At 36.1% G+C, this 12,893-nt stretch overlaps 1 protein-coding gene across 1 annotated transcript in view; it reads left to right on the top strand.

Annotated features, from left to right (window-relative positions):
- Positions 1 to 5,456: 5,456 nt before the first annotated feature.
- Positions 5,457 to 12,893, top strand: part of TRDN (triadin) — a gene marked incomplete at its 5' end in the record, with an annotated part of 62,718 nt that continues 55,281 nt past the window's right edge. Inside the window, 4 exons of the mRNA XM_008940858.1 lie at positions 5,457 to 5,516; positions 8,226 to 8,285; positions 9,905 to 9,964; positions 12,492 to 12,551. Coding sequence (XP_008939106.1) covers positions 5,457 to 5,516; positions 8,226 to 8,285; positions 9,905 to 9,964; positions 12,492 to 12,551 — 240 coding nt within the window. The remainder of the gene's footprint in view (positions 5,517 to 8,225; positions 8,286 to 9,904; positions 9,965 to 12,491; positions 12,552 to 12,893) is intronic.

The raw sequence follows: 12,893 nt of genomic DNA, 5'->3' as shown, positions 1-12,893 counted from the left end.
CTGGGATTGCCTCGACCCAGATGCAGTTGCAGCCATAAGCCTCATTTTGAAAAGATTCTACTGAAATATGAGTAATAGGTGTAATGAATGGAAATCCCAGATGGAAGTGGCTGAAATTACAAGAAAGATTCTTACAGTATTAAGAGCCAGGAAAACTTGTGCCCTAAGATTTACATTTAATTAAATATTTTAATAAACTACTAGCAATAAAATCCATTTCAATTATTGTGCTTAGCCAATTTAATCCTGAGATGAAGAAATACTCTCAGAAATGATTCAACAAAACATTTGCTCATACTTAAGATCACTGAAACTAGATTATTTCATGATTACTTCTAAGCACAAACACAAATTCACTACCAAATAGGGTCTTTCCAATTGGATATTTCATGTTATTAGTACTGTCACAAGGGCCAACGTGACCCTGGACTGTATGAGCAGGAGCTCGGCCAGTCAGTGGAGGTAAGGGATTTATTACCTCTATGTCCTCAGCCCTCCTGAGGTCACATCTAGATACTGTGTCCAGTTCCAGGCTTCCCAGTTCAGGTGTGAGGCCACCGCACCAGTCAAGGCTGGAGCAACGGTCCTGAGGGGAGAGGCGGCGGGATAGTGCTGTCTCAGCCCAAGGCAGCTGCCCTGTCAGTCTCATTTTGTGACACACACAGACTCTGAGCTGATGCTGAAGGCTGATTAAGCAGTAGGCGTCATAATTGTTATTACTGCTACCGTCAGCGAATAAGACGTAACTATGCAATACTTTGGCAACAAGGTAGAATAATAAAATACGTCAAGGTAAAAGTAAATATACATATATGATTTCTGTCTAATGGAAGGTCCAATGATGATAATCCAAAAGGACTGATCATTTCTGATTTTTATGGAAAACTGATGCTAGCAATGAAATGAATTGTCCTGCATTTTGGGGAAATCCCTCTTATTACAACAGGCATTAAGAAGGAATGGGAAAAGGTTGATCTACCGTGTGGGATTTTCCTAAATACAGTTCACTAATACATTGCTTTAGAGTGAGGGATGGAAGAAGACAATGTGATGATGAACTGCTACCTCTGACAGCCATATATTAAATAACAGTGACTTTAGGACAGATACTTGTATGCTTTTGAATTGCATTAGCTTCTCTGTTGTTTTGCAGAAAGTACTTCTGAATGCAGTCTGGTTTAGCAAATAGATTCCAGGCCTCTCAAAACTTATTTCACTTACTATGCGTAGCACATATCTGTCCCTCCTACCCCATTGACTTGTTAATAATAATAATGCAAATATTTAACATCATAGAATAAAACTATCTGTATTTTAGCGTATGGATAAATTATGAGATTATAAAGACTAATATAATGTGTTGGCATAGTTTAAATTGCCATAGCTGGAAATCAAGGTGTTTGAGACAGCTAAATAGATAAATAGGGCTGGGCTGTACAAATTCACAGTATTCTAGAAAACCACATAAGGTGACAAAAATAAGTTAAAGGGCTTATTTGCATTTGACACATGGGCTGTCTACCCTGATTTCTGGAATTACGGCTACAGATATTCCTGAGTTAACTTTAAACTAGGTAACATGGTACAGATAACAGCCTAGCTGTAGTGTACAGCTAGGTACTAGCTATCTCAGGTACAGCTGTCAAGTATTTATTAGCTGTATGGGCTTACAAGCAGCTTATGGTGAAGCAAATGATGTAGATGGTTTAACTATTACCAGTAGCTGTCAAATCTAAATCTCAGTTCAGATGGATGTATTGCTGTCTGACTGCTGCAATTAAATCTAATTTTGAATTGTACAAACATGTAACTCATGAGACATTGGCTTACTCTTATATAGACATTTACATTCAGTGTTGAAGGACTAAATTCAGCACAGGGATAGGTGCTGCAGTGAGCAGAGTACCATGTCTGGTACCAGTTGGGGAAGATGTGGGCAAAGTCAGAGGCAAGCCTCTTCTCCTTTCACAGGGACTTGAGGTAGTTTGTAGTGAGTGCAGGTGCCTCCACAGTTCATTAATTGCTGGGATTCCCACAGATGATTGTTTTGCACCTAGAAGCCTGTGCCCCTCTCTAGAGCAAGCCCTTTTATTTTTTATTTTAGTGTTCCTTCAAGAAGAATTAAGTTATTGCTGTCGAAGGTTATTTTCCTTCTGAATAAAAGCACCTACATAGAGATTTAATGCTCTCTGAGTAATGTTCTCTAACTTCATTGTATTAGTTCATTTATCTTAACTTTCCTGTGTGTTGCTATGTAGACAAGCACTTAGCTGGAGCAAGCAATCTCTGCTTCATGCTTACTGCACTCATTACCCAACTTTATACTAAGCAGCAGACTTAAGACTTAGCTGGAAACTATTTTTACTTCCCTTAGGTGTGGAATCAGTGTCTCCTTATTACATCTCTTCTTCTTGCACTTGTTTTTTTTAGGCTGGGGAGTGTCTGTCTCAGACACTTTAATGAAGAAAACCAAGATCCCAGCCCTCTTCACTATATCTTCCTCTTACATATATGCTATGCTTCAAGGTTTTAATTTTATGTGAAGTAGATGGCAATATTCTTATATGTTTAAGTTTGGAATCCATTGTTAAATTACCTTAAAATTTTCCATTATAATCTCCTATTTTATATTATTTGTAAATTTGCCACACTCCAGTCACTGAAGATAAAATTTTTCATGCTCATCTTTTTGCCTCAGGCTGAATTTTCATTCAGAGTCATATAAAAATGTTTCAGCACTTTCCAAAATCTAGGTTAGTGAAAATTAGGTTGGAGTGTTATATTTTTTCCAATGCTAATAACAGTTCATTCTGAGTTTATGCTTGGTATTTGCAAGGAAGTCAAAGAAAATTCCTTTAGGTTGTGGGAAAAATTTAGCTGACACAGTTGTCATAAACCTAGTTTTAGTTTTGTTTTTTTTTTTCTAAATAAATCCAACACCTTATTAAAAGAAGAGGTAATCTTTTAATTTCAGAGCGTGTCATAAATAAAATGGTTGAATTAAAGATGAATGACCAGGTTTAGTTAAGCTGAAGAGTGGCTTAGCTGTCTTAATTTTTTTTATGTCCTTTCTGTTTATATATTAAAATCAAAATCTTATGAACTCTAATTTTTTTTTTTTTTTCATAAACATGGCCATCCTTGCTTATTTCTAAAACCTAATGCTTCCACTTTAGTGCTTCTTGTAGGGCTTGAAAAAAGGCATGTATTAAGCCCTTTACAAAGAAATATATATTCAAGTAACTAAATGTGGACAAGATCTGTAGAAAGTGAAGTACATTCAATGATAGAGCTTTCAGGATGCCATATGAAGCTGATGAAAGCTTCCATGGACTTTGGTGTCCCTGCTGCACTTTGGTTTAAGTCAAAAATGGCCAGTCATCATGGCCCTGAAACAAGAGCCCTTTAATTTTTGACAACACCTGCCCTTCCTGGATAATGTTCTACCCAAAAGCCATCGCTCTGACAGTGTCCATAAGAGGTAATGGTAAACATTAGAATCTGAGATTAGCAAACTCTGAGGTTGTGAGGATATCAACACACAGGATAGGGCTCTGGAACTAACCAGAGATCACCTTCAGCCTATCATTGGGAAGAGAGAAATAGCTTATGCTTATGCCAGCCTCGTCTCTTCTTATCCACATTCCAGGCTGCCTGCCCAGATAAATCACATTACTTTTATTTCTCAAGAAGGATCCAACTCATCCTTTCTCCATGTTTTTAGCTTGGACTCCACACAAATACTAATATTCCCTTGCATTTTAGCCTTTTACACTGTTTTGATGTTGTGAAGGAACCTTAAATTAGATTTTTCTGCCCATCTTAAGGTCTCCTGACACTCGGGTCAGTTAGTGTCATTCAAGGTTCATTTTGGTTTGCTTGTTTTTTTTCCCAAAGTATGAAATAGAGAAATGCTATGGAGAAACTAGAATAAATTTTAAAAAGCCACAAGAGTCTCCCTTACACAAATAAGATGTTCTGTGGCTAAAAACAAGCTTTCATCATGCCACAATGTTCTGCATTGTTCAGCTCTACTTTTTTGGCATAGAGACAACAAGGGCTTTTGTTTGACACACAGAAGCTCATGTTTGTTCCACGGCCATTGACCATCACAAAGTCATTGCTTCTATAACTGTGGTATTGTCCCATCCCAAACTGACAACACTCTGGCTTGAAGTGTTTTGCACAGAGCTAACACCTGCTAATACGAATGTAAGATGTACAAGGGTGCTACAATTTTTGCAAAATTATTCAGTTTAAGTTCTGCATGATACAGAGAAAGAGGAGACTGCTTTTCTTTGGTATGCTACTAGGTGACCTAAAGAAAATGAATGAGTCTGTAATTTATTCAATAATACATTCCTGGTGCTGCTGCATTCTTCACACCCTTTTTTTTTTTTTACTGTAGATTGGCTGTCCACATTCCTTAAAGGCTTGGGAAAAAAAATCTTCCTTCAATCTTTTTTTACTGATAATTATTAACTAATTCACCTGTTATGACTGGAAGTGTATTTGGATAATGGAAAAACATGCAAGACATAATAAAATTATTGAATGCTAGGAATGATTTTTCTTAGCCTATTTTTTAATGAGGAAATATTAACCAATTGCATTTCTGTGAAATTATATTTGCTGCAAAGCTGATGAAATGAATGTACACAGAGACTTTACTGTGCTTGTATACAAAGCTGAGCTGTCTTGTAATCAGAGCTGTATTTTCTATGGTTTACTTGTTGACAGAAATTTGAGTATTATAAAGAAAATATTTTTTCCCCTGAAAGTGCAAAATGCTTGTCTTTTAGTAGTACAGGGTGACAAGGAACATTTTTGTCTGTTTAAATCGTGAGGCTGAGGAATACAACTATGTCCAAAAACATAGTCTGAAAGTTGGGTGAGCAATAGATTCAAGAGTCCCTTCTTCTAGCAGGACATGTAGTTGTGTTTTGAACAGCTGCTCTTCCTGAAGTTACACTATGACCAAAAAAGATGTTTTCTTGTTAACCCATCCTGTGGATGAAGTAAGAGCTAAAAATAAAGAAAAAAAAGAGCATGGAAAGCAATATGCTAGCCATTTTTTGTTAAGAATAGAAAGCAATGTTGTCAAGGACTGAAAATAATTTCCTCCTTCAGATCTTAGAGTCAGGGTGCTTGTGTAATGGGCCCAAAAGAGATCCCACAGATTAGATTAAGGTTGCTGAATAATCATTTATTTTGTAAAAATGTGGTCTAACATATGAAAGCTTATTCAAGAAAAAAATATTTCTCTTGGACCTGGAATTAAATAATGATACTAAGATGATCTACACATCATTTAGTACCTCTGACTCAGAGATAAAATCTATCCCTTGAATTTACAAATGTTTTTCTTCAATTACTTTGGTGAAATAGTAAGTATAGATAATACCTCCAGAAGACAGAATTATTGTGTGGATTTATATTTTTTTTATTATTTCTAGTAATTCATAGAGACAAACCTGAAAAACAAGAAAAAATTGAGATGAAGGAACCCCTGAAGGGTATGTATTCAATATTTGGTATTCTTTGCCTTTTTACCTTTTTTTGTAGTTCCAAAGTCTAATCTATTGACTAATAGACCCTTCTTATAAATCCCAATTATGCCTAAGGATGAAGGAGATGTTGTGAAAGCCAGCTGGAAGGAGAATGAGGATTTTAAAAGCATTTTGAATTCATCACTCTGAAGAAAGGCTAAAATTATATTCAGAAATTAATGAATACGTTTTCATAGTATTATTAAATTATGTAAAAGATGCCCAGAGCATAAATAGGTATCTTTTTTATTCTCCTTGAATAAGTCTAAACCTAATATTTGTCTTTGGGAATATTTCTGAGCAAAAATTAATGAATAAGTTATAACACACAGGGCATGGTCCCTGAAGGCATTTTGCTTCAGAGACCTGTCTTAGAAAAAAAAAAAAAAAAATTCTCCAGATTCATTTCAGAGATGTTGGGAAAAGTGTGTTAGGATTTATTAATTTGCTGTTGTTGTATGCCAACATTGAATTTTAGAGCTGCCTGTTGTAGGAGTCAAAATCAGGATGCTGCTTCCTCTCCACTCATGACTCACCACTTAAATTTGGACCCCAAGAGCCACCACCTAGTTTGACTAGATTGGTATTTTTTTTTTTTTTTGCAAAATGAAATTTTGTTGGAACATACCTTGTTGTCAAAATACTTTAAACCTTCTAAGAATACATCCTTTGCATAAAAATGTCATAAATGAAGTCTCAGGCTGAGGGAGGAAACCTATTCTGGAAGACCAACTAGACCAACAGTCTTAATAAATCACCCCAAAAAAGGAAGACCCAATATCCAGCCATGTCTGATTTGTTTCAAACCAAGAGCACAAGTGTCGCAACAGAAGTGAATGTGCACCTTCCAGAAATCTGTGTTTCACTAAGCCTCTCTAATGGTCTCTGATTGGAGCTTTTAAATTTTGTATAAATAATTTGAAATACATTGAAAGAGGATGACTGACTCTAGAGGTTTATGGCGGGCACATATGTTCAGGTTTCTGTTAGAATGAATATTTAATTAATAGAAAATGGAACGGTGGTAACAAGAGAGATTTTTTTTCTGAGATTTGGAAAAATGACAGAGTGAAGACTATAAAGTCCCATATTAAAACATGAATGCATCATTAAGACCTGTTATTTTGTGGAAAACGTAGGAAAATATTCAATTTAATTTGATAGGGGAACAATATTTAAAATTTTTTTAAAGTTTCTTAGAACAGGAGAAAATAAGTCCTGTCAATCTCAGGTAGCCAAATAAGAAAAATGGGAGTTATTATACTCCCTTAACATGTCATAACTCCTAATATTCTATCTACCTAACTGTATTTCGTCTTAAAGGGAATGTATTACTTAGTTTTGTTTAATTAATTATTGCTACAATTGCTAATGAAAAGACTATTGCATATACAGATTCTCTGTATTCACAGTAGTGAGAAACATTGCTTTCAGCCTGTACATCATGCTTTAAAACAATGACTATGGATACGTATCTTTCTAAGGCCCATTTCATTGTGCTGTGACTGGAAGGCTCCAAAGTTTCACCACATCCTGGTATTTTAACTGTTTATTTGCTACTTTAAATATATTCCCTTTTCAAGATTTAGATAATGAAGAGAGCAAATAACATCCTATTCTAATTTCTAATCAACTTCTGTCATTAAATTTAGGAAAGTTACCTAATGACACGGAGAATAACTAGAAATATCTCAGTCACTTGGAAGACAGCTGTGTCAGGAACTCATTCTCCTGTATTTCGTCACTATATTGCTAAAAAAAAGTGAGAGTCTCAATATTCGCAACACTTCTTTTGTTTCCAGTTAGATATAGCACTCATGGTACTGCAAAAGAATGTCCTTATTTTCTTATGTTTAAGATTGGGAGTTTTACTAAGCCGGGATGAAAACTCCTCAGGGATTAGAGTTAAAGCTATCTTGCAGTTTCACAGCTGATTTTTCATGCTTTAAAATCCACATGCTTTTTTCCCATTGTCGCAAAAATTAGTGTGTAAAATCCTACGAAAAGTGGGAAAAGTTATGTGAATGAGTGGATAGCATAATACAGTTTCACTGTCATAATGTTAGTTTTTACTTTGCACATACTGGGCATCTAATTATGACTCTGAGATCATAGCTGCCAGGGACTGATCTCAGCTAATGTCTATTACTAGCTATCTGTATCCATTAGTAACTATCCGTATCAATTACTGGTTATCCATTTCAAGCCAGCTGGCAAGTGACAGACGTGTCATCTGTGCATGTGATCCTCTTATGTTCCAGGACTGATTCCAGGGTTTTTATGAACTTCTGCCAGAGTGTGCAGTGGCCCAGGTGATGTCCTCTTTCTAGTGCAGGCAGCAGCAGGTAGTGTGAGCTCTGCCTTAATCCTTGACAGTTTTCTGAAAAATCTCTCTTTGGGAATGGACAGACAATTACAAGTGATTATGTTATTATAGTAAGCAGCTGGGGCACCTTACTGTAGTTTAGAGGATAAGTGGCAACTTGTTAGCTAGAGTTGTCTGCTCACAACCATGCAGCAGGATGTACGCTGTGCACGTATGAATGGGATAGCTCAGGAGTAACACAGTTTGCCATTTTGTCCCCTAGGGCTTATCTTGGTAGAATTATTTTTATTAAGTTTTTCCACTTTTCTTTTTTTTTTTAATTATATGTGAACATATTTCTTCTTTCCTAGTAATTCATAAAGACAAACTGGGAAGACAAGAAAAACCTGAAAAAAAGGAAAGGCATGCAGGTAATTTTTAATGCAGAACTTATTTTACATTTTGAGGTACCTAATTGTACACTCCGGAACTAATTGTACACTCAATTTCCATTTCTATATCCCTTTGATTGGAAAAAAAAGATGTTATAGAACTTTATGAATAAAAGTCATAAGATCACGCAAAGGTTTGCCGAAATACAGAACAACATTTTGTATTCTTTCTGCATGTTTGGTTTTTTTTTGTTTGTTTGTTACTCCAGATTAGTATAATGTCCCAGTAATCTCTGAGTTTTTCCAACACTCTCAGCAAGTATGGTTGATAGGAGAATATGGTCATCCAGGCAAAACACCTGAAAACCTGTAAAAAAAGGTAATGAGACAGGCCATGTGAAAAAAGAACATTTTAAATACAATAGCTGTTGCTTAGATGTTAAATAGTGAAGGACTAATTCTGTAAGTAATTGCTTGCATTAATAGTTATCTAGCAATTATTTATCTTCCACAATTCTCGCTGTCCTTTGAAACACCAACACAAAGCTGGAGAGTACCCTGGAATGGGTTGCCCAGGGAGGTGGTTGAGACCCCATCCCTGGGGGTCTTTAAGGCCAGGCTGGATGAGGCTCTAGACAGCCTGATCTAGTGTGAGATGTCCCTGCGCATGGCGGGGTTGGAACTGGGTGATCCTTGTGGTCCCTTCCAACCCTGACAGATTCTGATCTGTTTTAGCAGAGGACTTAGAAGTGCTGGGTTAATGGTTGGACTTGATGATCTTAAAGGTCTCTTCCAACTTAAAGGATTCTATGATTCTGTGACTTTTGTGTTCTTAGTATAAACTCCTATGCTGAAGTCAAATAGGCATCTAAGTGTTTTCTTATGCCTGGTCCCTGTAAGGTACCTCAGGGGATACGGACACATACAAATATCAGTTCTGCACATCAGTGGACAAGTTCCTGTGTCAACATTAATCACAAAAAAGAAATTAACAAATCAGAGTCCACACAGGAGAATATTGCAGACTACCCACTACTCCATGACTACTGCACAAGTCCAGTGTATTTTAAAACCTGAGCCAGAGAGCTAGTCATTACAGTGTACTTTATTTCAATTTGTAAAGTGGAAATTAAAAGCAAACAAAAAGCCCCAAGGAGCATTAGTTATAATGCCATTGCAATTAGATTTGTAATTAATTATAGTGTTTAATCATTCATAGCTGGAAAAACTGTCAGTTTTTATGTGAAGTTCAGAAAATCCTTCAGAAATGAACCAAAGTAATAAACAAGGAAGCTTAAAAATAGCACTAAACCAATAAATGACAGTGTAAGGAAAACAAATGAACAACTAAACAGCATCAATAAGCATGACTCTTCTTCGCTAACTTCTTTCATGGGATTACAGTTGTGCCAGAAAGGCCATTCCTCTCCCAGGATGATGGCAGAGACCTCGGGGGTGGTAGTTGAGATTAAAAGTTCAAATAACATGTTTTGGCATCAACAGCAGACAGAAGCAGCTGAATGAGTCTTTGTGGGTTTTTTTGCAGGTATAGCCGTGGTGCCTAGTTGTGTTTCTTGCTCTTTTATCTCATCTTCTTTTTCTCACTTAAAATACATTTCTCTTTTTTAATAATCATTAATGTTGTTATTTATTAATAGCTATTCACAAAGAGAAACCTGAAAAGCCAGAAAAACATGAGAAGAAAGCACCTTCTAAAGGTAATGCAGATTATTAGGTCTTGTATAATTTTAGATTTTCAGTGCATATATAATTTGGGAAGTGTGGGGATGAGTATTTAAAGTATAAAGCTCTTCTAGTCTATGCTGTATATCTTTTTGGGTGCTCTCCTTTTGCTTGAGCAGGTCTTGATCAGACCCTGAGTGAAGACTTGCTCAACACATTTCTTTCTTAGTTCTCTTATTCCGATGCACAGAGGTAATTATGAATCATTCTCATGCAGCTAAAGAAATAAGCTTATGACTATTTGCATTCCTTGGTGTATGTTCCCCTGCAATGGGATTTAGTAATTTGCCTGCAAAGAAGGATGTCTCCTGTGTATCAGTTTTCAATCTAGTGCAGACCTAACACAAGAGTGTTTATGGTCTCTAAATCCGAGTCTTCCGTCACATCCAAAAATAGATTTTAATTTTCTTGCCTTTCTTTTTTTGCAATAACATTTTCGTTTGACTTCATGATTTGTACTGTCCTCCACGGCAAAAATTACTTTCGTTAAGATTTATATATCTACTAATTATCATATATATTCTGAAGCATTATCATGTATGGAGGTGATTTTCAGTCTTCTTTGGACTGGCAATTTCATCTTTAGCCATGATTTGGATAGAGGGATTTAAAAAAACAAAACAGTTTGCCCTGTTATGACATCATAAAAAGAATAACATTTATTTTTGTTTGTCATTTGAATGTTTTTGCTCTGTTTTATTTCGTTCTTTTCTTTTTTTTTTTTTTAATGTATTGCTTTTCAGAAGCCAGATATTTTTATAACGAAGTTAGACTTCAGTCTTTGCCTACTCAGTTAATGCTTGAAAAAATTACTAAGAAATGCATCTTAATATCAGTTATGGTATTCAGATTAATCTCATAATAATGTGACACATTAGGTAATTAGGTTTAATTTTAACCTGTTCAGACAATATAGATTCAAATGTATAAATCAGTCTTTGTTGGACTAGACCTTGCTGTAAGGAGAAATGTAAACCAGAAAGTAGGACTGAAGAAAGAAAAAACAGTGAAATGAATACTTAAAGCCCTAAAAGACTATGAAAAGTAGCCATTGTTCAGTCTGTCTTTTAAAGGGCTATATGGTCATTTTTTCTACTGTCAATTTATAACTTAAAAGCATAAGATTTTTTTTTCATAAAGTGAAATCACACTGAAGTTATCTGGAAAAAATAAATTCTCACAGTGTCTGTGTAGATTTGAGAAGCAAATAACTTCAAGAATCACTGAGATATTCCTAATGAGCAGCCACCCTGTTTACCCATTTATCTTCTGCTAGCTAACCAAATAATCACTTAGAGCTTTCATGTGTTTAATAGCAGCCATGACTCCAGTCATGGGCTGGAAAATGTTATGAAGAATTTTGCCACTTTATAGCTGGGGAGCTTTGCTGCTGTGTGACATATAGCCATGCTACCGTCTCTTGAATATTTTACATGCCATGCACGTCCCTGTGGGAGAATCCACTACACTAGGGTACTCGTTGCCCTAGTATGTCCGTAAGCACGTTTCTGCTGGCAATGTGCTGCTGAACTATCCACTGCCAAGCTCACCTCTCTTTTGTCTGGGGTTTGCTCTAAGCTTGATCAACTCCCAGCAGTGCTGAGGCACCATTTCAACTACTTGCAGTCCCTAAATGAGGATGCTCAGATCCAGACCAGCTTCAGAGAACAGACACAGGGAAAGTCAGATGGCTACTTCTCCCACAGCCAGCAGGTTTTGTCTTAGTTCAATAGCTAAAGATTTAGGGCAGTTCTTCTGCCCCTCTTAAAGGCTCCAGAAAACCTCAGTGATATGAATGCTGTTTAAACACATCATCAAAACAAGTTTAATTATCAATCATGTCTCATACAGGCAGCAATTCTGTGCTGAAATTCAGTTAGAGAGGATGTTGCTGTCATGTACTTATCACTTGAAAGAAGTGTAACTAAGTCTCAAGGCAGTTTTTTGTTCTGGCAATGTGTCTGGATAGTGACCAAGAGAGAAAAGATAGGTGTCTCCACATAAAATTTTGACAGCCTTTCTGGGACATAGCAGTGTGGGTTTACACAACATATCCTCTGCAGACGTGGACTCAGTTGAGCTGTGCTCTGAACTGAGTACAAGGCTTGTTGCTGTGTTTGTATGACAGTGAGCTAAGAAAAACACCTTTCTGTAAGAAAAATGTAGCCACACAGATTCCCATTGGGTGGAGCACAAAATCAAGCCCGTGTCTGCTCAGAGCTTGAGCTAGGCAAGTTTGTATCATCTGGAATATGTAGTGTATTCCTTACGAAGCTTCCAATCTCTGTGACCGACTTGTCTTCTCGTTAGATGAGTCTCAATAGATATTTTGATGCTTTCTACCCCAGTCTGTGAACCTGAAAAACAGAAGCATGAATTTTGCAAACTGAAAAACAGGAATAATGAATAAGAAAGATCCATGGATGTTGTTGTGTTTTAGCAATATTTTCCCATTCTTTGTAGATATGTTTTTCCCTAATATATGATTGTATTCATTTTTAGTAATTCAAAAAGACAGAACTGAAAGACATGACAAAGCTGAAAAGAAACCTCCACCCAAAGGTATTTATTTATACTACATTTTTAATTAGATTTTACATTAAAATTCATAAGCTTTATTTTTTTTGAGCAGAGAATATAATGTGTATGAAAAATCAGCTAGATGACACTATGATGAAATTAAAATATAATTTGGATTAAAGTGTCTCTAGAACATCCAGGGGTTAGTTCTGTGTATAATCCTTTTTAAAACCCATTGAAATTTCAAAGATGAGAATTAAAGGCACAAACGACCTTTTCTCTGAAAAAGAAGTAGGCCTATCTGTAGGTGATCTGGCATATACATTTTTCACTATAACTACTCAAGGAAATTCTTTCTTCACTAGCCAACAATGCTTGGTCATA

The sequence above is a fragment of the Merops nubicus genome, unplaced genomic scaffold (genome assembly GCF_000691845.1).
Source record: "Merops nubicus isolate BGI_N331 unplaced genomic scaffold, ASM69184v1 scaffold7585, whole genome shotgun sequence".
Taxonomy (NCBI): Eukaryota; Metazoa; Chordata; class Aves; order Coraciiformes; family Meropidae; genus Merops; species Merops nubicus.
This window is presented reverse-complemented; position numbering and strand designations above follow the sequence as displayed.